Genomic DNA, 24,367 nt, shown 5'->3' with positions numbered 1-24,367 from the left:
CCATTCAAGGCCATTGGGATGGGCTGAAAGGTTGATAGCAAAGGTCTTGATCTATCTTTTGCAGGAACCTTGGTGCTTCCATCTTCCACTTGCCAGTTGGGTGACCACAGAAAAGAGATTCTGGAGAGTAGAAACTTCGGTCAAGTTGCCCCAAGTCAGGGATGAGCCTTCTTTCCATGGAGCCTTCCAAAGGGCAAGCCGTCTGCTACTGTGTACTGTAAATTCAGAGCTTCAGGAGCTGAGGCCTCCTGTGCTTGGGGGAAAGGTAGCTGAGGAGAAAGGGACTCCTTCTCACCTTTTGTTTACCTTTGATCTGGCTGAACTTAGCTGCCCTTAACTTCTAGTTTGCTTAAGTCCTTATTGCCTTAATAACCACCTAATAAGCAGTCAGAACCAGGAGAGAAGCCCCTCCCGTGGAATCCATTGCAAGCCTGTCCCCAGTCTCCCCACTGCTGCTATGCCTGAAAAGAGCCCCAGCCCCGTCTCCAAAGCCCAGGGTTCGCCTCTTGCTGAAAGAGCAACTTTCCCAGGCTGAGGACAAACCCAGGACTGCTCAGGCGGAGAGATCCCTGCCCCCACGTTCACCACTGACAACCCAACTCCATCCTCAGTCTCCATGGCTTCAGATCTGGACTCCGCACCCTCCTCCACCTCCACCTCTCTTCCCAGAGACCCTCCCCACATCATGCTCAGTGCTGTTCCTGAAGACCATCTAGACTTTTGTGTTCTCTGGAACATTCTACTCACCTTCAGCTGCAGCACATTTCTTCAGCCTCTCCACCAAGCTCTTTAAAATGAAAGGCAGTTACTGTCTTCCCTTGGACAATAATGAATGTATCTACTGTATGTGCAGACCATGTCGAGAAGTGGCTGGGTTAAGAAAAAAGAGGGTTTTTGTAAAGCCTGTTTATTTTTTTAAGTCAGTTTTGAGCATTTCTATTTTACCACCCTTCACATGGTTTTGGGGAACCCAAATTGTATCAAGGTCTCATGCCAAAACAAGCCAAAAGTTGTTTTCTTTACCTTTTTCCTCCATGCACCATGATTTCAATGATTGTTTCAGTGTCATTTTAAATGTTTTCTTGTGACATGTACTGATGATAAAAGTCATCTTGACAAAAAAAAAAAGATTTATACATGAATCAGAAAGTATTTATTTCAATTTTGTACCTTTCCATTTTAATACATTATAATGTATTGACTCAACGGAGATAATATAAACAGTTCATTTTAATAACACACGTGTGTGTGGCTATTCCTTTATGCATGGTGGGGGAGGGGCAAATCATCGTGGAGTGGAAAATTCTGGCAGCTGAGGGGCATCCATTGTGAGCAGAGGGTGGCCTCTGGCTGCACCAAATGCTTCCTGCACCTGGAAGTTAGAATCAGCTGGCACTGAGAGAAGAGGTGTTAAAGGGAAATTGAGAAGGTAAGTGGGTGGTGACGTCTCCAGGCACCAGCTGCCTCTCCGACGGACACACACCTTCCACCAGGTAGGAAAAGCCATGCACAGAGCAGAGCTACCCACTCCCGGAGCCTAAATGCAGGCTGGCAATTGGAGGTTCAGAGAAGGGCCAGGTAGGGGAAACCCCAAAGAAGCTAAGACGAGAAGAAGGTGGAGAGAAAACTCGGTGCTGAAAATGAGGGTCTGGAGGTGGGGAGAGGCAGAAAAGTCCTGGGTTGTATTTTCTCAATGTAACATTTTTCCCCCTAATGCCTTTGCTAGAAATTCTGCAAATAAATCCTTGGGGCAAACCGGCTTCAGACCAAGCCCCATGGACATCCAGCAGAGGTTTCTTATTGCCCCATTAGGAGTATTTCTCACTGCTCAATTAGGAGGAATACAGCATCGAATACAAGCATACTCATTCCAGACTCTCCCGGATGGTGCGTGGCAGGTGGGGATGGGGTGAGGCTGTGGCTGGTGCAGGGATAGAGCAGGGAGAGCCAGGAGGGAGGGAGGGCATGTCAAAAGCGACTGTATCCAGAGGGCTTGATTTAAACATTTTTCAAAACATATGTGGCAAACAGCGTGGTGAGTGTATCTCACGACGTTATTCTCCACTCTTCTCTGCATGCTTGGACCTGTTCCACTTTCAAAATGTGTCATTTTGGAAGGAAAGGGAGGAACAACTACTTGAAAGGAATACACGTCAGTATGAGCCCTTTCTCCTCAGCAGAAGGTTGCCCCAAAGTACCTCCTCTGAGGAGAGAGAAAGGAGAGAGGAGGAGAAACAGCTTTCATCAAATGGGGCACCCAGGACTCTGGGGGAGAGAAGGCACGTTCTCAACAAATGGCCCTTTGATCCATCTCCCTCAACGTCCCTGTTCTCTCCATTCCCTTTTCTCCTTCCCAATACTTTCAATTCCGAATCTTCTATACCCGCCTCCTGGGTACATCCCCTTCAGGGCAGGCACCCAGAGCTCAGGCTTGTCTTTGTCAGAAAAGAGAATGCCATGGAGCATAGAAACACTGAGGGGCAAGTAGAGGGGCCTCTTTCGCTTCCTCCATCACCCGCACCCCACCTTCAGTCTGTCCTGAGAACACGTGTGACTCCTGGGCAGGGGACTGTGACTAGATTATTTCAAGTCCTAATCCAAGATGTTAGAAAGGAATCAGTCACCAATTATACCAAATAAATGCCTCTTTGGGCCTAAGAAGGGGCCAGTTTGGGGACACGTCTACCAGGAAAGAAACAGAAAGCCCCCTCCCATCCACTCGTTTCCAAATCTCTTTTCCAAACCTCTTATTAAACTGATGAGGAACCTTCAGCTTGCAGAAGGTTCAGCTGTTTAGAGAGAATTTGGGTCCTGCGGAGAAGATATGGGAAGCTCCTACTGGTTAGTTTAAACTATTAATAGAATCCTTCCTAAATTGAATTCTCATCAAAGGCAATTAGAGAGGACTCTTTTGAATTCTGGCTCTTGGGGAATTTAGGTCTGGGATTTAAGATTCTGCCTCTGTGCCAGCATATAATTGTGCTTGTGAATCTGGACCCTGTCTTAGCCCGTCTGGGCTGCTGTCACAAAATACCATAGACTGGGGGGCTTATAAACAACAGAAATGTGTTTCTGACAGTTCCGGATGTGGGGAGGTCCAAGATAAAAGTGCTGCTGGATTCAGCCTCCTGTGAGGGCTTTCGAGTCACAGACGGTGCCCTCCAGCTGTGAAGAGGCTCTCTTGGGCCTTTTTCTAAGGGCACTAATTCCATTATAAGGAATCCACCCTCATGGATAATCACCTCCCAAAGGCCACACCTCCTAATCCCATCACCTTAGGGGCTGGGATTTCAATGCTTGAATTCTGAGGGTACACAAACCTTCAGATTATAGCCGACCCTCTTTTCTCTGTGGTAAATGGAGACACTTGGGCTTCCTTGCTCCCTGGTAGTTGGGGTTGCTGGGGGACTATTGTGAGCAAACCCTGTCACTGAGTGAACTGCTGTCCAGTTAGCACTTGCTGGCGCGCGCACGTGAACACACACACACACACACATCCACAGGGCTCCCCACTCCCAGGTGGCCCACCCATCTGCCCCTGGGCCTTTGGCCCCAGCCATCTAATCATGCAATATGGAGGCCTGTTTGGACACACTTCTAAAGCCAAGGCAAATGGAAGTTGAGCTACCCCTTCCTTTGTGCCCTCTCTTCTTCCTCATCCTGCTTCCTGCTTCCTGCTGGCTCCCTCTCCTGCTTACTCTCTCCCAGGCGGCCTGATCTCCTCTGTACCCAGGTGGAAGCCCATTGATTTGAATGATGGTCCCTTCTCAGAACCTCAATGCCACAGGCAGGTTGCGATTGCCCCTGGGCGTCAGGGGTTGTTCACCTCATCATCCCCGCCCTAAACTCAGGGAGAGGGGCAAAGAATTCCATGTGGCCTGGGGCCTGCCTGACACCCCCTTGGCTGCTAGAACTCTTAAGATTAAGTCTCCCTTTGCTTCATTGTCTAGTGGCTGTCTTCATCCTCAAAAGATGTCTTCCGTCTGGTGCAGTGAGCTGGCATTTCTTTTTTTTCTCAGAGTGGTGCTGGGGGCGCATGCACTCCTGTAAGTTCACACTCTTCTCCTAGCTTCCCAGCCCCTCACTTTACATCCATCAAGGCCTTTGCCTACATTGCTTCAGGGAAAGACCCACCTTCCCTGCCCTCCCACACACAGGCACCATGATTGCAAAACTGTGAGGCAGGAATGGTTGTAGGAGAGAGGCAGGGAGGGCAAGGGAAGCCCCGGAGCCTTGGGTCACCATCACCTGGCTACAGGAGACACCTTGTCCTTCAGAGCTGCTGCTCAGATCCCCTCCACACCCCTCCACCAATGCTGGAGAGGGAGCACTGATCTAGCCCAATGTTGAGTTTCCAGAAGAGGCTGCAGCGTGCACGGGACACAGAAAGTGGGAGCTGGTCTCACAAATGAAGAAGGGAAGAGGCTTCAGGGCCTCCTTCGACATGACGTCATACTTAGGAAAAATATACAGCACAAAGCAATATTTAAGGATTTTTATGTACTTTGAAAAAAACCCATTTCTACCTGAATTATACTCCCAGATGCGAACTCTCCCCATCCACCTCCTCCTGCACGGGAGATGTGGTCTCAGCATCTGGGGAGGAGCTTTCAAAACCGGCCTAGGAATATGGAAAATCGGATGGATCCTGTCCTTTGCCTGGGAATAACACAGAGACAGAAGCCAAGAGGAGGAAAGAGCACACTCGGAAAATGTTCTCTTTTCTGTTCGTTTTCTGGGAGTAGCTGGTCCTGTATAGGCCCCAATCAAGGGCCTAGAATCATAAAATACTGTTGGATAAGGTTAAGAAAAAATATATGTTCCTTTGGGAAATCAGGTCCGATTACAGCCTAGACTCCCTTATTCTCCTACTTGGTGAGGGATGATTTTATTCTCTCCCTTATTCTCCTACTTGGTGAGGGATGGTCCTGGATTTGCTGTTAATGTTTAGGTCTAATTATGGCTCCTCTCAGCAGAAAACATCCTCACTGTCAGCTGGGTTTTGGCTGGAGTGTGAATTTCCATGTGGGGCGAGCATTGCCCCTCCAAGGGTCACCTTCCCTGGAACCTCCGAGACCACCAATGTGGTCTTCCCTTCCGCGCGCTGTCCGTCCCTTCTCCGCGATCTGCTTCCCTTCCCCGCGCTGACCCTTCCCTTCCCCGCGCTCCCCTTCTCTTCCCCGTGCTGACCCTTCTCTTCCCTGCCCTCCCCTTCCCCTCCCTGCGCGGACCCTTCCCTTCCCCGCACTGACCCTTCCTTTCCCCGCCCTCTCCTTCCCTTCCCTCATGCTCCCCTTCCCTTCCCCGTGATCTCCTTCCCTTCCCCGCGCTCCCTTCCCTTCCCCGCGCTCCCTTCCCTTCCCCGAGCTAACGCTTCCCTTCCCCGCGCTCCCTTTCCCTTCCCCTTCCCCGCGCTCCCCTTCCCTTCCTCGCGCTCCTGTCTTTTAACCCCACAAGCACGCGTGAGGGGAGCTGGATCTTCCCAAGTGCCCTCACTGAGCATCAGGCAAGAGTCACAGGTGACAAGTAACCACTAGACAAGGAAATACAAAGAGCCGAGCCTCCAGGGGCCTTCCCCCTGCCGGCCTTCCCCCTGCCTGCCTTCCCCCTGCCTGCCTTCTCCCGCGTGTTCTGAGCTATTTCCGCCCTGGGCCGAGTGGGTTGGCACAGCCGCCAGACACCGTGCCCAAATCCTCCATTTCTCAGCCCCTTCCCTCAATAGCTTGCCGGCTTTTCCAACTAGGCCAAGAGAGACGAATCCCACCAGGCCGTTTCCCTGCCCCTTTCTGTTGCCTCCCAGAACCCTAATTCTTCTTCCCCTCGTGACTGATGCCACAAATAGTCTCGCCTTTTAGGGGAGACCACAACTCCACAGGGGCAGCCATATACTTTGTTGTACCAAAATAATCAGTTATTCAAAGAGTTCCAGCTCTGGGATCAGAATGCCTGATTATTATTATAACAATTCCTGATTATTATTGCTATTATTGGCTCTTACTCTCTGTAAACTTGTTAATATCTCCATGCCTCAGTGTTCTCATCTTTAAATGGGGACAATAGTACCACCCCCCTCACAGGGATTTTGTGAGGAATAAATAAAATTACATATATATAAAACATGTCAAACAAAAACGGTTAAATAAAACTCCATAAGGTAAAATAACTGATAACTTAGCAATACCCACCCCTCCCCCCAACCCCGGGGCCAGCCCACCTGGGTTTCCTAATCTGCCTGGCACCTCTCCCTACCCACTGACTACCGCCTCAGCCTTTACTCTGAAAACATCAGAGGAGAGTGCTCAGAATTATGCCAAAGGCAGTTCTTGTCCAAACAGAAAGCTCTCACACGGCTTCTTGTTTCAAAGCTCAGCATTCATCTGGGCTTTGTTATATGGACAGGGGTCCTAGGCCCAGGGAGAAAGAAAGCTTAGGATGGAAACTATTTGGGATGTGGCCACGGTGCTCTGGGGGCTGACTCGGTTAAACACATACTCATCATCACAACTGCCTGCTCCTTCCTTATCTTACAATCCACTTTCGTACGTTGTTCCCCGCCGCCCCCGCCCACCGCCTCCGCTCCATATTCTCTTTCTCTCCATATTACAGATACAGAAACTAAGCCTCACAGAGGCCGGGTTACCTCCTTCCCTGGGGAGTGGCAGGGTTGTGCCTGGCCTGCTGTGGGCCCCAGACTCATGCTCTTCCGGCCACAGCCCCTGGCCAGCCTGCTGCCTCCCGCTCCCAAACTCAACACGCCCCCTCCTGGAAAGCAAAACAGGTACTCACTGACTGCAGTCGGCCCTACATGGAGAACTATATGCAGCCCTGTGGGGTCTAGTGAACGGTGGATGGATGTGCCAGTCCTAGGAACAGCAAAGCAGGAGGAAGAGCTCCTGAGACAGAGAGGGCACTGAAGTGAGTGCTAATGGCAAGGCAGGCAGTGCAGCGTGCACAAAAGCTGGAAGGAAGTTCCCTGCCCAGAAGACCTACGGGGAGACATCAGAAAGGCAGGGTGGCTGAAATCATGAAAAAGCATGAGCCCTCGAAGGGAATGAGACTATAAGGAAGAGAGAAGACCAAACAAGTTCAGGTGATAGCTAAGGCTACATATCTGCAGGAGAAATAATAGCAAAGGGAGGGAAAAGAAAATGCAGGGAATCACCAGGCATGGTGGCTCACGCCTGTAATCCCAGTACTCTGGGAAGCCGAGGCGGGCAGATCACCTGAAGTCAGGAGTTCGAGACCAGCCTGGCCAACATGGTGAAACCCCGTCTCTACTAAAAATACAACAATTAGCCGGGCATGGTGGTGGGCGCCTGTAATCCCAGCTACTCTGGAGGCTGAGACAGGAGAATCATTTGAACCCAAGCGGTGGAGGTTGCAGTGAGCCAAGATCGCACCATGGCGCTCCAGCTTGGGTGACAGAGCGAGACTGTCTTAAAAAAAAAAAAAAGAAAGAAAGAAAGAAAGAAAAGAAAAATCCATGGAATGACTGGGTGCAGTGGCTCACACCTGTAATTCCACCACTTTAGAAGGCAGAGGCAGGAGGATTGCTTGAACCTAGGAATTCAAGATCAGCCAGGGCAATATAGTGAGACCATCTCCACAAAAAATAATTTTTTAAAAATTAGCCGGGCGTGGTGGTGCTAGCCTGTAGTCTCAGCTGCTCAGGAGGTTGAGGTGAGAGGATCACTTGAGCCCAGGAGTTCAAGCCTGCAGTAAGCTATGATCACACCACTGCAGTCCAGCCTGGGCGACCAAGTGAGATGCTGTCTTAAAAATTTTTTTTTAAATAAAAGAAAATGTAGGGCAAGCAGAATATGGCAATGAAAGCATTCAGGAAGGTCAGGCAGTGGCAGAGAATAAGTGCCATGAGGCTGGGAGAGATCTTTGGTATTGGAAGGGACCAGCACACTTTGGAAGGTGCCTGTATCATGACATGTTCACTCTGTGAACACTATGGAAAAGTGAGGACTTTCCCACCCTCGGTCGCAAAAAACAGCATTTTGTAAATCTCATCCTCCACTAGAAGTCAAATTTTGGAGTCAGGAGGCATCCCCGTCATCACTGGCTTTGGGTGCGCCACGTAGAGTTGGACTTCAAAGAATCATTTGTTCTGTGAAAAAGGAAGTGGCCCCAAGCAAGAGTTGACATCAGTGAATGAAGCTCTTCCCTTCACTGTACGTCACTGTTACCTGGACATGTGATGTTTACCCTGATGTACGGTTTCTGGTAAACCAAACTGGAGTCCATGACCAGACTCCGGGCCTAAGTGAGGCTGCTTCTCTGCCTTGAGTCTAACTCCTTCCCCAGCTGGCTGATCTATAAGCCTGCCACACTCGTACTCACAGAGAGGGAGAGAGGTGGAAAGCAAGATGGACAAGGCTTCCTGGAGAGACAACTCTGGCTCAGCCCATTCCTTTTGCCATCAGAGAGAAAGCCACATCTAAGTTTGTGGCTTGTGACTTTTGCCACCCACAGTGACTTTGACCAGTAGAAAATGTGGTCCAATTGGTGTCTTGGAATCTGACCCCATCAGTTCAGTACATTGTTAATTGTCTAATGGAGGAGTAAGCTGGAGGGTAGCCCACAGAATATGTCTTCTTAACTCCACCCCAACTTCTCCCAAGCTACTAACAGACATAAAATGTGGAGTCATGGCAGAGCAGAGCTGCTGCAGACACACTATGTGCACCAGAAGCCAGGGCGTCTACAGAGGACCCAACGGTGGCCAACTGAGTGACACTTTCAACAGCTCCGCATTCACATAGGCATCCTATAGGGGTCAAGTGGTTTCCAAAATGCTGACAGATTTCTGTCATGGGTGCCTATAATGGGTTTCCAGCATGCCTTGGAGTGAGTAGATGAGTTGGAATTGAATTTCCAGGCAAGACACTTATGTCCATTCCATGTGCGGACCACACTTTCCATAGTTGCATGCCCCTTTTCTCAAATTAATGAATAGTAGTATTTAAACTATTCTGATATCTTAAAGAAGTAACATGTATTTTTATTATTTATAAGTTCTGATAATATAGAAATGCATACTGTAGAAAATAAAAGTCTTCTGTAATGTCTTTCCCCCCTCTGCTGAAAATATCAGTATTAACAATTTAGAATAGTCTCCCCCAATTTTTCCATGCATATAATAACCATATATGTATGTATGTATATATAGACTATTATATATACCTTTTATGTATTTAAAAGTGTGATTTTAAAAAATGGGGTGCTACAGTTTTGCAAATGGTTTTGACTTAATATCTCTTGCAACAAAGTTTTTTTAAAGGGACTATGTATAAATTAACACTGTATAAATAAAAGTGTCCTAAAAGACTTAGAGATATTTCCTTAAAGTAATGCCTGATGCAAGTATTTGTACTCTATGGTCATGGCCTCCTCTTTATCACCCCCCTCAACCAGCAATAACCCCCGGCTAGTGATGTAACAGGTCACGATTCTGAAGGGTTCTATGTCCAAAGAAACTCCCCCCCACCACCCAGGAGTCTCTCATTTGTTACCTACATGGGCATCAGTTGTGGACAGATCAAGACAGTGGCCTTGGTGTATAGTTAAAAACAAAACAAAATTGTGTGCACTGAAAACAGGCACATCATATACTGAGTTCCTTCTCCGTGCCAGCTGCTGTCCTGAGTGGTATATATCACTTCATTGAATAGCAATGCATGTATTGTCTTAGTCAGTTCAGGATGCTATAACAAGATACCAGAGACTGGGTAACACAGTCTTATAAACAACAGAAATTTATTTCTCACAGTTCTAGAGGCCGGGAAGTCCAAGATCAAGGTGCTGGCAGAATTGGTGTCTGGTGAGGGGCCACTTCTCACCATGTCCTCACAGGGTGGAAGGGACAAGACTCTCCAGGATCTCTTTTATAAGGGCATTAATCCCATTCATGTGGGCTCCACCCTAGTGAACTAATCACCTCTCAAGGTCCCAACTGCAAATACTCTCACATTGGGGGTTAAGATTTCAATATGTAAATTTTAAGGAGGAAACCAATGTTCCATCTATAGCATCTACAGTACCTTTGAGGTAGGTATCATTGCTATTCTTACATAAATGGGGAAAAGAAAGCATAGGAAATTTAGTAACCTGCCCAAGGTCAACAGCTGGTAAGTGGCAGAGGAATACATACATAGAATATGAATAATAAGAGATGGAGCAGATTAGGCACCAAGAGTTGCTTGTAATTCTCAAGGCAACTGGCAGTGGCCACTTGCAGTATCATGAGGCATCCCATGTGCTCACAGCAACCCCATGGATTAGCAGGTGAGGAATCAGAGAGGGGACATAATTGCAGGTGTCACAGCTAGATTTGAACCCTTAACTTTGGAGGTCATTCTGTTAATTACTGCAGCAAGGCAAATCATTATGAGAAGGACAGACTATACCCACAGAGCTCCACAGGCTGTGGAGTGCTTACCTGGAGGGCAGCAGAAGCTAGAAAGAAAGCTTTAGAAGGGGTCAGGGAGAGGCAACAGTGAGACTCGGGAAGCCTCCTTAGATCACTCCAGAATGTCCACCCACAACCACCGGGATAGAGCCCCTGCCTGACATGATGCTTTCTCACTTAGGACAGGAGTCTTAAGCCAGCAGTGCAAGTGTGGAGACCCTCTCAAATGGGTGACTAAATTGGTCACCATCCCTCTCTCCTTTCATCATCTTGACTCCCCCCGCATCCCCATACCTTCCTTGTGCAGGTATCTGTCTCCCTGCCCTATCCCCACTGCCCTCTCCTCTGCCACCAGCTGCCCCTGAAAACATTTCAGAATATAAGACACTAAAGTGTCACTATCTCACTCAAAGGTTAGGGAATGCTAGTTTAGGACAATAAAGAAAGCAGTTATCAGACAGTGAGGAAATCAGGTTTTTCTTTTGACATAATAATGCTAATTTGGATTCCTGGGTGTGATTTTTGATAGTTGGGATTTACAGGTGTTCACAGTACTTTTGTGATGGCTACAGCTTGACATCACACAGTGTTGACAGGAAGTATGCACAGAGAAGGAATCTCAGGCCGGAATTGCTGCCAGGAAGCCAGAAGGCATCCCTGGACTGTGATTAATATAGCGTCTTCTTTTCTTCACACTGCTCTTGGCTAGAGTTTGTCTTCTTTGAATTTCTATAACATACAGAAACTGTAAGAGAAGGCAAGAAAAATGATTACAGGAGCCCTAGGGGATGAGAGCACTGAGTTGGCCTTAACTGGGCATAGGACTTTAACAAAAACATTATCACTGACAAATTCTTCTGACCCAGAGACACAAGCAACAGAAAGCTGAGTTTAAAGCACATTGCAGGGGCAACAACCTCACAAAATCTGAGACTTTCCCCCAGGGGATGGGTAAATAAACATGCTGTCAATCATCCATTTCCAGTGTGTTGGACTAAGTGGGGCAGGCCTTTTACGACATGATGATAGGACTGTCAGAGAAAGTGAGAAGGTCTTAGGTAGGGGCTGCAGGAAAAACCCTCCATGGAGTGATGAGCCTTCTGTTCCTTGGGCAATAGCAACTGGATTGATACGTTTGGGGAGTGTATGCATAAGCATAGGAGAGGTCTTCCAAAACTTCGTGGAAAGGTCATATTATGCATGGATTTCATTTTTTTTGCACCAAAATACACTTGTAATAACTTGTTATAACATGTTAGAACATGATCTAGTTTGAGGCACTAAGACATCAATTTGAAAGAGCCCCCTTTCAGAACAACATGAATTCTGCTAAAATTGAAGCAAGAACAAACACCAAATTTATGGTGAAGCTTGGGTGGAATGGTGAAATCACTGATGCTTTATAAAAAGTTTATGGGGACAATGCCCCAAAGAAATAAGCAGTTTACAAGTGGATAACTTACTTTAAGAAGGAATAAGATGATGTTAAAGATTACACCTATAGTGGTAGATCACCCACATTAATTTGCAAGGAAAAAACTAAGCTTGTTCATGCACTAATTGAAGAGGGCTAATGATTTACAGGAGAAACAATAGCCAAACCATAGATATCGCAATTGGTTCAGTGTATACAACTCTGACCGAAAAATTAGAGTTGAGCAATCTTTCCATTCAATGGGTGCCAAAACTATTGCACCCAGATCAGCTGCAGACAAGAGCAGAGCTTTCAGTGGAAATTCTAAACAATTGGAATTAAGATCCTGAAGCACTTCTTCGAAGAAGTGAAACAGGAAATAAACCACAGCTTCACCAGTACAACCCTGAAGACAAATCACAACCAAAGCAATGGCTACCAATAAATGGAAATGGTCCAGTCAAAGAAAAAGTGGACTGGTCAAAAGCCAAGGTCATGGCGACGGTTTTTTGGGATGCTCACACACAAAAAGATGCCATAGGCTGCATCAGTTGTCTTTAGGCAAATTAGAGAAATAACCCAAAATGTTGGTGAGGGAAGGGTGCAGGAGAGACCTACAGCAAATATCAATGGCAGAATTAGCTTGAAATACATGAAAAAAAAAATCTCCTCTTCCTTTACCCTGCCTCCCCCAATGTCTACAATATACACAAATCTACTAAAATTTAAGATGCTCTTTCAAATGTTTAGTTTTTTTTTTAAACAGCAGTTGTTCAGAGCACATGATATTTTATTTTTCTGCATCATGTCATTTCAGGTTTATCTGTCATCACTAAAGAAAAAAAAAAAACATTGATTCTGTAACTGCCTGATGGGTTTCTCTTGCAGGCTAACCAGATAGACCTGGTTTATGAAGACAGGGGAATTGCAATAGAAGGTTTAATACACATAGAGCCAGCTAAATGGGAGACTGGAGTTTTATTATTACTCAAATAAGCTGTCCCGAAAATTCAGAAACTGAAATTTTTATACAGTAGTTTGGCAGGCAGGAAGCTAGGGAATGGGGATTGCTGATTGGTTGGGTTGGAGATGAAATCATAGGTAGTCGAAGCTCTCCTCTTGCATGAGCCACTTCTTGGGTAGGGGCCACAAGACCAGACGAGCCAGTTTACTGGCCTGGATGGCTCCAGCAGATCCATCAGAATGCAGAATGTTATGGTCTATGATAAAACACCGATCTTAGGTTTTATAATAGTAATGTTATCTATAGGAGCAAATAGGGAGGTTAGCAGTCTTGTGGCCTCTGGCTGTATTACACCTGAGCCATGGTGGGGCTGTTTCAGGGAGGGGCTGTTATCATCCTTGTTTTAAAATTAAACTATAAACTAAATTCCTCCCAAAGTTAGTTCAGCCTATACCCCGGAATGAACAAGGGCAGCTTGGAGGTTAAAGGCAAGATGGAGTTGGTTAGGTCAGGTCTCTTCCATTGTCATAATTTTCTCACTGTCACAATTTTTGCAAAGGTGGTTTCAATTCAAAGGCAAAATTTGGTTTCTTGGCTTAAAACCTTTACAGTTCTAATTTGCCAGTTACCGACAGAATGATTCTACTTTTTAAATACTTGACTTTTGTAAGTACTCACAGCTAGTATACAAATTGTAGGTTATTTGAAATAGTCAGAGTATTAGCAATTTCTGCTTCCGGCCATGATGGAGTAAAGAAACTGGATTTACCCTTCCACCTTCACTACAAAGCTGGGAAAAATAGACAAAACAATGGTTTTGAGACATTGAGCAACAGGCAGTGAAAAACTGCAATCCTAACAATTTGTTAATGAAGGAGGTGAGCCCTTTGATAGCCCTCATTTCTGGCCTGAAGAGTTTCCAGGTTGCAGCATAGGGAGATGGAACTCAGACAGAACCTGGAGGTCTCGCTGAGCTAAGGTGACAACAATCAAGGAAGCTAGGATTCTTGGGGCCGAGTGTCAGAGAGAAGAGAATTATACCAAGGGAAACTCCAGATATTTGCAGAAGCGTCCCCTCAAGTCTTCAAATGAAGATTGAGCGGCACTTGCACTGGAGGAAACTACTGGGAAAGAACCACCAGAGACAAGAAGGCAGAAAAATCCCCAGAGCTCACACAGGGCCAAAAGCAACTTGCGTTTCCCCAGTGGAAATAATTTCTAAACGCATGGAGCACCAAGCAGAGTCCTTGACAGGCTGCTGCTTTAACAATGGGACCAGATCATAACTAAACTTAAAAACTATTGTGGGCCCATCTAGCAAAACTTACACAAAAGGCTTGCAAAGGCCACATTTTCCCCAAAGGACTTAACTATCCCAGAACAAAATATTTGAAGGAATACAAAAGCCTTCAGCCCCCAATAAAGTAACACTCACAATGTCGGATGTAAAATAAAAAGGTTACCAGGTGTGAAAGATGCAGGAAAATATGACTCACATCAAGAAGAAAAATGTACCAAAAAAAAAAAAAAAGCATTAGGAAGATCAAACAACAACCGATAACCTTACCAACTAGATATGGTTTTCAGTGAAGAATTAGAGTATTACCTTTTAGACTTTAATTTAATATGTATTTTTAAATTACTGATATTAAATGAACTATGAATGATCAAACCATTGGTATAACTTGGTGTCCTAGAGATTTTTTCCCCTTTACGTATCTTGAGCACTTTCTCATGTGTATTTCACTTTTCTACTTGTAAGAATCAACATTCACTTGGCTTACCTTATGTAATGGGAGGTATATTAGAAGCATGAAAAGGAAATAGGACTCTCAGCTAAATGAACCAAGGGAGGAAAAAAGACAAATAATTGGACCTCACAGGGAGTGAAGGACCAAGAGTGCAGCCAGGCTCTGCAAGCAAGTTCGCTGGGGCCCCAGGGCCTCTCCAGAGCCTCAGGAGAAGCTGTTAGTGAATGAGTGTTCCCTCTGATGCTCTGCCTTAGGGAGACCTAGCCCTTATTATCTCAGTCTTCCTTCTCTTCATACATCTTTTGGATTTTTTTGTTGTACAGAATGGCTTCTGGCCTGGATCATTCAAATCTGTCCTACATGCCTGATTAGTGTTGCCTATTCTAGAATTTCATATAAATGGAATCATATATCATGTACTTCTTCCACTGAGCATCATGTTTTTGAAATTAATTCAGGGGCCAGCGAAATTTTTCTTAAAGGATCAGACAGTAAACATATTAGGTTTTGGGGGCCACAGTCTCTCCCAACTGCTTAGTTCTGCTGGTGTGGCCAGAAAGCAGCCAAACAATAGATACATTAATGAGTGTTTATCTATTGTTTAGCTGCTTTCTGGCTACACTAGCAGAACTACGTACTTGGGAGAGCCAACTACCTGTATAGAAAAAAAAAAAAAGAGAAACTACTTTACCCTTGAGTCCATTCATACCTTGCTCATGTCATGGACTGTTATGCAAAGAAAGGTCTGTGGATCATTGGTATCCACATTTTTAGATCCTGTTATAAATGCAGAATCTGGCTCATGCCTGTAATCCTGAAACTTTGGGAGCTGAGGTGGGAGGATCACTTTAGCCCAGGAATTTGAGACCAGCCTGGGAAACATAGGGATATCCTGTCTCTACAAAAAATAAAAATAAAAAAATTTAGCTGGATGTTGTGGCACATGCCCGTAGTCATAGCTAAGGTGGGAGGACTGCTTAAGTCAGAGAGGCAGACGCTGCAGTGAGCCATGGTCACACTACTACGCTCCAGCACGGGCAACATAGTGAGGCCCTGTCTCAAAAAAAAAAAAAAAAAAAAAAGGCAGAATCTCAGACTCACCCTAGGCCTGCTGAACCAGATGTGCATTTTAACATGATCTCTGGGTGACTGGCGTGCACAGTCATGTCTGTGAAGTATTGCCCAAGGGAGTCTGCTGAGACACTGAAGGACAAGATGGAATGGGTTACATTGGATCACCTTCTTTTAACAAGTGCAATTTCCACTCCAGCTGGCCATTTAAAATACAAACAAGATTCTGTAATTTTTTTTAAATCCCAAACTTAATAATATTCTTTTTCAGTAGATGATCTCCATTAATATTTCATAGCCATATAGAATGCTGGGGTTGAAACAAAATAGGAAACCATCCTGCATTCACCAAAAGGCAGAGTCCCTTCTACAATATTCCTCTGTGGCCTCTAACTGAGCATTTCCAGGAGACACCTCATTGTAACAGAAGATCCAATGATAACTAACCATTTACCACCTGAACCATGGCAACAGGCCATAAATGTCTGCTTCGATCTTCTTGACCATCTTAGAGACAAAATTACCTTTCTGAAATCATATACCAACACAGGAGGTGCTTGAAAAACTCTGATTTCCGACTAATTCAGTATTCTCCATTCTATATAACTACCTTCCACGCTCTCTGGCATAATCAAATAGATCTGCTAATTATCCTAAGATTTTTGTGATCCTGCCTTCCTGAGTCCAGTGCCCTACTTTTAACCTTGTTCCCTATGTCACAATGTCACAGCTTTCCTGCCTTGGCTGGGAAAATTCCATTCACTTGCCTCCCCTCACCCCCTCAGTATTCACTGATAGCTATAAGCATCCTTTTGTGTTTCTTCTAACTTTTATGAAACTAGGGTTTACCTTTTTCATCCAGATTCCTAGTTAAAGGGAGAATTTCATTGTAAACAAGAATCTAGTCCTTCAATTGCTTTTCTTGGCACCTGAGTGGTGCTCTTTTTACCTTCCTTTTATGTAGGAAAGGCTTCTGTGTGCACTGTCACCTGAAGTTTACTGGAGAGTCACTCACCCAAAAACATGTCTTTACCATACTTAAAAGTGTTATAGCTAGGAGCTTATTAGAACTCCCCTGGAGACAGGGACACTTGAATTAAATTTTGCAAACATCTATGGAGCCTTACCATACTTACATTATTTTGCGAGGTGCTGGTACGAATACAGAAATGGATACAATAAAGGCATCCTTCCAGTGTGTGCACTGTGGTGGAGAAAATAAATAAAACCTTTGCCTTGATGAAGGCATCCCATTATTTAAAGAGGTAACATTTTCCCCACAACTATTTTGTGTGGGGTCCCACAAAAAAACCGATAGATAGCAGACCTATCTTCTGATATCTATCTACTATCTATCTATCATCTATCTATCTATCTATTTGTCTATCTATCATCCATTTGTTTATCTATCTCAGAAAGCAGAGGTAGGGTACGAGGAAGAGATGGGACATTACAATGCAAAGTCCTCCCCTCCAGCCAAGTTTTTCAAACTCCTTGTCCATACAACATCCATGACCCTAAGTTCAGCTCTTTACACATTTCTTTTCCCCGTGAGGCTGAGCTGCTTGAGGGCAGGTCACGTCTTTCCACTACCCTTCTTGCCGGCACCTAGGGCTTCCTGATGGAGACCCTACAGGTAATCCACGTGAGCTTATGCTCCGCGGCAGACACGCCCAGGCGGGCTTTACTCACATCAATCGCTTAGTACGCACACTCACTCTAGCCAATGAGCGAATACGTACTCCTTTCTCCACCTCCCGCAGGGCGGCCACCGCCCCCTCAGTCCCTCTTTGTCCCGTCACCTCCCCAGGTTGCCCCGCCCTGCTCCGCCCCCTCGCCGCCGCGTGCTCGAGGAGCGAGTCGCGCGCTACTGACGTCACCAGCACGCGCCCCGTCTGCTGCAGTCCGCCGGCGAGGGAGTTACGCACGTCCTGATTCTCCTGGAGTCTCCAGCCCGCCCAGTGGCCGCAGTCACCCAGGTCCAGAGGCGGCGGTATCACAGGCTCTCCGACATGTCTATGCTGGCTGAACGTGAGTGTCGGAAGCGGAGGCCCGACCCAGGCGCGGTGGTGAAGATGCCGGGTGACGCGCACGGCAGCCCGGAGTGGCTGGGAGCTCGGGTTGCCGGCGCGCCTGGCGCATGGGATCGGGGGACCGGGGAGCCGAGCCCGGCTCTGATTGTCCTGCTCGCCGCAGAGCTCCCCGAAAGTTGGCCGCAGGTCTGCTAGTGAGAGAGACCGCAAGTGTCTCCCGGAGACGCCGTCCTCAGAATCACCCTGGGGCGCGTGCGAAGTGGGTCAGAACACCGGGTCCCGGGACTGGCCCCGCCGCCGCCCTTTGTGGGGTCCCGGACTGGTTGCTTCTCCCCACCCGGACCTCAGCTTCCTCAGGTTAAAAAGAGAAGGTTGAGCAGAAGGATCACTTCAAACTGTAATCACATTGTCCAAGATGTCTTGGACCCAGAAAAAGAAAAAGCAAAGGAGTTAGAAGTCTCAAATATGGGACGTCAGCCACTTAGCGAGGGAGTGCAGGGCTAATGTGTAATTCTAAGTGAGACTGGCGTTTTTGACCTTATTAGTTGGCCACAGCGCCCCGTCCTGCCTGTTTACCTTTGACATTTATCTTCACTTGGTGGAGTCGGTGAAACCCCTGTCTCTGGAGAGGCTGCTGAACTTCTGAATTGTACCTGTAGCGAAGGTCGCTTGCCGCCAGATGGCAGTCATGCTTTGATCCTGAAAAGCGGGTCCTGCTTGGCGAGTTGTATAGTGAGCAAAGAACAGAAACAGCTTATTTAACAGATCAAGCAGACCAGCACAGGGATTTTGTGAAATAAGTGCTGTTAGCACTCTCTTTTCTAAGAGGGTGGAGGACTTAGGAGCACAAAACGAAATGGGTCAGGCACCATCCCGATTTTACAGGGGCAGAAATTGACGTTCAAAGGAAAATAATTTGCCCCTAGTCATTGAGCTAGAAAATGGCAAAATTGATCCAGTTATCTCTGTATCTTTATGTTCTTCCCCGTAAGACCAGCGGAGACCCATAGAAATGAGTATGTTTTAGACTGAACCCGTCGGTTCTATTTTTTCACCAGTAAAAAATGAGGAGTCAGGGTTAGAGCCTAGATAGCTAAGATCTCTTCTGGTTTTCGTATTCTTTGATGTTTGCTTAATTCAGCATGCACTTGGCGACTTTGGCCCTAGTTCTGCTATTCATTTATGTCTGTTCCTTTGATCAGTGTTTGTGAGGCCACAAAATCTTCTCTTAATATTTTTATCCCTAGGTGGCCTTAAATCAGTGAGATGGTGAACATGAACATAGTTTGAAAAGTCTGAAATATAGAGGTGTAAAATGCTATTTGTAGACATCAGTAATTCAGATTACATGATTTCAAGAGTGTTTTCAGTTCTCCTCTTCCCAACGTTATTCCAAATTGTCAAATCCTTGTCATTATAATATGTAATATTTTTGTGTTTTTTTTCATAATTTGCTAAATGGGTATAGCATCTTCTGTAATTAGATACTTAGGATTGGTGTTAAGAAGAAAAACCTTAGACAAATTATACAGAGTTTGATTGAGCAAAGAATGATTCAAGAATTGGGCAGCCTTCAGAACTAGAACGGGTTCTAAGAACTCCAGTCTGCTATGTCGTCAGGCAGTATTTATGGACAGTAAACGGAAGTGAGGTACAGCGACAACTTGGTTAGGGTTACCGCTCTGATTTGCCTTATTTGAATCAGCTGGCTGCCTGTGATTGAAGCCTAGCTGCTGTAATGGATTGAGGCTCACTTATATGTTATAAGAGTATACTCCTACGGTAGGCTTTCGCTTCCTTTAAGTTCTAACGTAGGTTGTAGTTCGTTATGTAAGGACTCAAGTACGGAGGCCTCCTCAGGCCAAATTTAATTTAGTGTAACAATACTCTCCTTCTGATCAACCTCTGAATTTTGAGAGATTGTTTAAAACTTCTGCCTCTGGCTCTTGGGACTCAACACTCCCTTTAGAGTAAATGGGATCCTCGCATAAGTCATGTGGTATTGAGCTGTTGTGTGGATGGTTTCTATTGGATTTGCCCCAAAAGTATCCCGACAGACCCATTTACAGTTAGATCTCCACATAGGAGTACTTGCTAGAGGATGGTTAAATACATCCCAAATAGTGATTCTGCAGATTCAGGGCATTCTACCTGAGGCCCAGCGCCATGCTGTAAACACTGCTGTTCCAGATCGTGTCAAGGGTCCCCAAGATCATCCCCAGATTCAATGATGTGCTGGGGGATTCAGGCACAGGACTCAGCATGTAGTCGCACTCACTGCTAAGATTTATTACAGCAAAAGGATGTAGAGCAAAGCCGGCAGAAGGAAAAGATGCACGGGGCAAAGTCCAGGCTAAGCCAGGCGTCAAGCTTCCAGAGCCCTCCCCCAGGGAGTCACACATAACACGCTTAATTCCTCCAGTAGTGAGTTCTGAGAGCAAATATGGAATGTTGCCCACCAGGGAAGCTAGTGAGAGACTCGGTGCCAGGGATTTCCTGGGGCCTGGTCACATAGACACCCTCTACCTGGGAGGCACCAAAATTCCAGGCTCGCAGAAGGAAAGCAGGTGCTCAGCATAAACTGTATCATTTGCATAAACAGGCATAATGAGCCACTCTTACCAGTTCTGCGAATGGTGGGAACCCTTGAGTTCCCTGTTATAAACAGGCCTTTCAAAGGATAGCAGTGAGGCCTTCTGTGTTAGTGAACAAAGCTGAGATCTGAGCACAGAACAGACTGTGGCATGAGAATTACAAAGGACATGTAAAAGGTGATCCAATTGAAACAGCTCAGAGGCAGTCTTTTCCTTACCATGATTTTCCACACCTGGAAGCTTGGGTGACATTAGAGCTGGGAAATGTTCCGGGGAAGCAGGGTTCTGGTCAAGTTGTCTGGGAAGCATGGCAGGCCTGCTCTGGCCTCCTCTAAGAGGATCTGCACATTTGCATAGTACAGTTTCCGGGAGATTCTTCAATATTAAATTTAGTTTAACCCAGTGTTACTCATTTTTAATGGGAAACTGCCACCCCCCGCCCCCCCAACATCCTTGTTTGGAAACACTGGTGTGATCCCATTGATTGAAGCTAACTGCCATTTCCCCAGGGGAGAGGAATTGACCTTGAATAGCTAATCTCTTGTGTAGGCATTATAGTTTGTTTTATATAAGTAGGTAATGTGAAGCGTGTGCAGTTCTTAACTGCAGAGCGTGAGCTTATTCTCAAAACTGTCTCCTTTGTACAAGCTCTAGTCAAAGACCCCTGGCAAGCACTGCATAGACACATGAACTCTGACACACTGATGCCAGCTTGCATACAGAATACTGGCTAACAGGCTTCTCTCTGGTGTGTTGTTCATTAGCAGAGGCGGTGTTATGCTGAGTATTTGCCAAGATAAGTAAAGTGGTAATTTAGATGGAACATTTTTGGGTCACCTTTTTTTTTCTGCAAAACACTACGAATTCGAGCCCAACTTGTTTTGCTTTGTTGAGGGCCTTTTTTTCTGCCTGTGTATTTGTAAAGGATTTCCTATTTTTGCTGGAGTGTGCATAGTTATGGGCCTCTATTGATTTTATGTGTGCCACAGTGAGCCCCTTTGACAGGGGGTCATGTTATTTTTTAATTATGTGATGAGATGGGCAAGGTAGGAGGGGTTGTGTTGATGGTGAGACAATGTGCTTATATTGATATGGCAGATAAATGATAATGACACCTCCAAATTTCTCATTTCGCCACAGTCTACTTTTCGGTTTCATATTCTTGTTCTTTGAACCTTTGGAGTTCTTTATTTTTGCCATAATTTTCCTTAAAACGACAGTGATAAACTGGAGTTCATAATGATTAGTAATTTATATGCATTAAAAAAAGTTGCTTTGATGAGATTCAAAGCAGTTCCCTTAATTCAGTTATACTCCTTCCTTCCTTTTTTCCTCTCCCTCTTCTTTCCTCCTTTCTTCCTCTTTCCATTCTTCATTTTTATCGTTTATTCCATTCACATATTTATTGAGTGCCTGCTGTGGGCACAGTGATTTTTTTACTTCTTGCAATGAAGCCTCAGAAAAAAGACATGAATATGAGCCCTAAGGAGATGATGGTCTAATGGGAAACTGGAAAGGTGGATATAAATAGCCCTAATACAGTGGATGTTAAGAAACAGATAAGTTATTCTAGAAGTTCAAAGAGGGGTCAGAGGGCTTCAGGGCATCTCAGTGAGAGGGACGGGATTGTTATTATCTGTAGGTCACATGTGTGGAGGGTACAGTTGACTCTCCCCAAGAGCGTAATGACTATTGTATGTTGTGAATTAAGAATATAAGCTTTGAAGTCAGTAGGACCAAGGTTGGTTTAAAGGATCTGGTTTTTGCTTGGGGATGTTGGGCAAATTTCTTTCTCTAAGCCTCAGATTTTCATATCTGCCAGTGACAATGGTACTATCCACACTCGTTGGGTTACTGTGAAAACTGTATATTATGTACAGCGTTTGGAGCAGGCCTCAGGTTGAATAATTGGCATTTACTATTTTAAGCGCATCCTTGGTATTGCATATTCTTTTGTATGTAGTAACGCATGGCAGTGGAAGCTGTAATGCTGCTGCTACTACTGCTGATGGTGATGAGGAGGCTGGTGTCCACAGGTGCTTTCAGTTGTGCTGATGGCGGAGTATGGAAGGCCCAGCTCTAGTATATTGAGCATTTGCTTTGCCACATTATGAGGGAACATTTCAGTTTTAATCTTAAGAGGTCAACTTATATGTCTAGAATATACATTTATTAGGGAAATCAGGATAAATGATCCAGTCTAACATGCTGTTGCGTGTTGAATTAATTTCTGTATTGTAATGTATGTCATATTTTACATACATACATAAAATACACAAAGTTATGTATGTGTATGTTTGTGTGGTATTTTCCAGGTATCATCTGCATTGCTGATGATAATGCTTTCTGATTTACAGGTCGGCGGAAGCAGAAGTGGGCTGTGGATCCTCAGAACACTGCCTGGAGTAATGACGATTCCAAGTTTGGCCAGCGGATGCTAGAGAAGATGGGGTGGTCTAAAGGAAAGGTATTTTGGAGAAAAGCAGAAAAAAATCTGAGTTATGAAAAGAGATTAGAAATTAGGGGAAAACTTCCTTCTTAGGAGACTGGAAGAAACTTATGCTTTGGATCAGTAAGTGATTTTGATCCCAAATCAAAAATTGTTGTGACCTTATGATGATAAATTAGGATTGGACATAAGTGTCAACTCTCTATCATTTAAGCTGCCATGCTTAGCATCTTTCATAGACACTGCAACTAGGCTACACGCTTTTTCCCTTTCCATTTATTCTTGACTCCAGTAGAGCTTCTGCTGATACCTCTACACTTAAATGGTTCTTGTTGAGGTCTTTAGCGATCTCTAAGTGCCAAATCAGTGGGCCGCTTGTTTTGTTCTCACATTACTTAACTCCTCAGCAGTGCTGGATGTAATTGACTGCTCTCTCCTTGAAATACTTCTGTCTTGGCCTCCACAGTACTGTTGTCTCTTCTGCTCTTCTTTTAACCTCACTTGCCACTCCTAAATTTGTTGCTGTCTCTTCTTTCTGTAGACTTTTGATTATTAGGGCTCCTTGAGGCTCAACCTCAGGCCCCTTTTTTGCACTTTGCTGCGGTGATCTCATTCATTCCCTTGCCACACTTTGAATTAGCTAAAGTCTGGGAACTGTCATTTTTCTATATTGAGTCCAGTTCTGTCCTCTGAGCTCTAGATCTGTAAATTCAATAGCCTACTTGATATTTCCACTTGAGTAAGCATTTCAAGGGTATCATTTCTATTATAAAACTCTTGATTCCCCCAAATATATTTTTACCAGGTTTTCCCCATTTTTCATACACGGTACCGTCTGCCACTCATACAAGCCAGAAACCTGAGAGTCACGCTTGGTTCCTCCGCCCTCTTGCCTCCCGCACCCCAGTCGTCATTCTTCTGCAGCCTCCCGCACCCCAGTCGTCATTCTTCTGCAGCCTCCCGCACCCCAGTCGTCATTCTTCTCCAGCCTCCCGCAGCCCCAGTCGTCATTCTTCTGCAGCCTCCCGCACCCCAGTCGTCATTCTTCTGCAGCCTCCCGCACCCCAGTCGTCATTCTTCTGCAGCCTCCCGCACCCCAGTCGTCATTCTTCTGCAGCCTCCCGCACCCCAGTCGTCATTCTTCTGCAGCCTCCCGCACCCCAGTCGTCATTCTTCTCCAGCCTCCCGCAGCCCCAGTCGTCATTCTTCTGCAGCCTCCCGCACCCCAGTCGTCATTCTTCTGCAGCCTCCCGCACCCCAGTCGTCATTCTTCTGCAGCCTCCCGCACCCCAGTCGTCATTCTTCTGCAGCCTCCCACACCCCAGTCGTCATTCTTCTCCAGCCTCCCGCACCCCAGTCTTCTCTTCTCCAGCCTCTGGCACCCCAGTCGTCTCTTCTCCATGCAGGGCAGAGCCCTGCTTCAGCCACTGTCATCACTTGAGCTCACTGACTAGTCAGACTCTCAGCTGTCTCCCTTCCTCCCTCCTTTTTCTCCTCTGGCCCATTTGCTGTACAGCAGCCAGAATGATCTTTTAAAATATGGAAATTAGATCATGTCATTCTTAAAAGACCAGTGGTTTTCCATTGTCTTTAAAATAAAATCCAAATTCCTCCCGTAGGTTATGTGAGATCTAGCCCCTCCGTCATCCTATTTCCTTCATTCCTTAATTTGCA

General features: G+C 45.7%; 1 protein-coding gene and 2 long non-coding RNA genes across 9 annotated transcripts in view; 1 reads left to right on the top strand and 2 right to left on the bottom strand.

Annotated features, from left to right (window-relative positions):
• Nucleotides 1-745: 745 nt before the first annotated feature.
• LOC134810655 (uncharacterized) lies at nucleotides 746-4,790 on the bottom strand. Its single transcript, XR_010159157.1, has 3 exons — nucleotides 4,527-4,790; nucleotides 1,024-1,111; nucleotides 746-870 (listed from the first exon to the last, which is right to left on the bottom strand). It is a non-coding gene; the product is annotated as an uncharacterized LOC134810655 (long non-coding RNA).
• Nucleotides 4,791-10,867: 6,077 nt separating this feature from the next.
• LOC101059533 (uncharacterized) lies at nucleotides 10,868-17,398 on the bottom strand. 2 transcript variants are annotated; one of them, XR_001720022.3, is made up of 4 exons: nucleotides 17,310-17,398; nucleotides 16,754-16,821; nucleotides 15,648-15,749; nucleotides 10,868-11,162 (listed from the first exon to the last, which is right to left on the bottom strand). It is a non-coding gene; the product is annotated as an uncharacterized LOC101059533 (long non-coding RNA). The 2 variants fall into 2 exon arrangements; XR_170897.5 differs by having other exon boundaries at nucleotides 17,072-17,345.
• Nucleotides 17,399-17,467: 69 nt separating this feature from the next.
• Nucleotides 17,468-24,367, top strand: part of PINX1 (PIN2 (TERF1) interacting telomerase inhibitor 1) — a 139,268-nt gene continuing 132,368 nt past the window's right edge. Inside the window, exons 1-2 of one of the 6 annotated variants that reach the window (XM_009440235.5) lie at nucleotides 17,468-17,648; nucleotides 22,602-22,711. In XM_009440235.5, the coding sequence (XP_009438510.2) occupies nucleotides 17,630-17,648; nucleotides 22,602-22,711 (129 nt within the window). In that variant the 5' untranslated portion in view covers nucleotides 17,468-17,629. Of the gene's footprint in view, nucleotides 17,649-17,685; nucleotides 18,008-19,282; nucleotides 19,433-22,601; nucleotides 22,712-24,367 lie in introns of those variants that run through there. The other 5 variants (XM_016959088.3, XM_016959086.4, XM_054656525.2 and 2 more) reach the window with 5 other exon arrangements.

The sequence above is a fragment of the Pan troglodytes genome, chromosome 7, assembly GCF_028858775.2.
Source record: "Pan troglodytes isolate AG18354 chromosome 7, NHGRI_mPanTro3-v2.0_pri, whole genome shotgun sequence".
NCBI lineage: Eukaryota > Metazoa > Chordata > Mammalia > Primates > Hominidae > Pan > Pan troglodytes.
The sequence above is the reverse complement of the archived record's forward strand: the minus strand, read 5'-3'. Positions and strand labels throughout refer to the sequence as shown.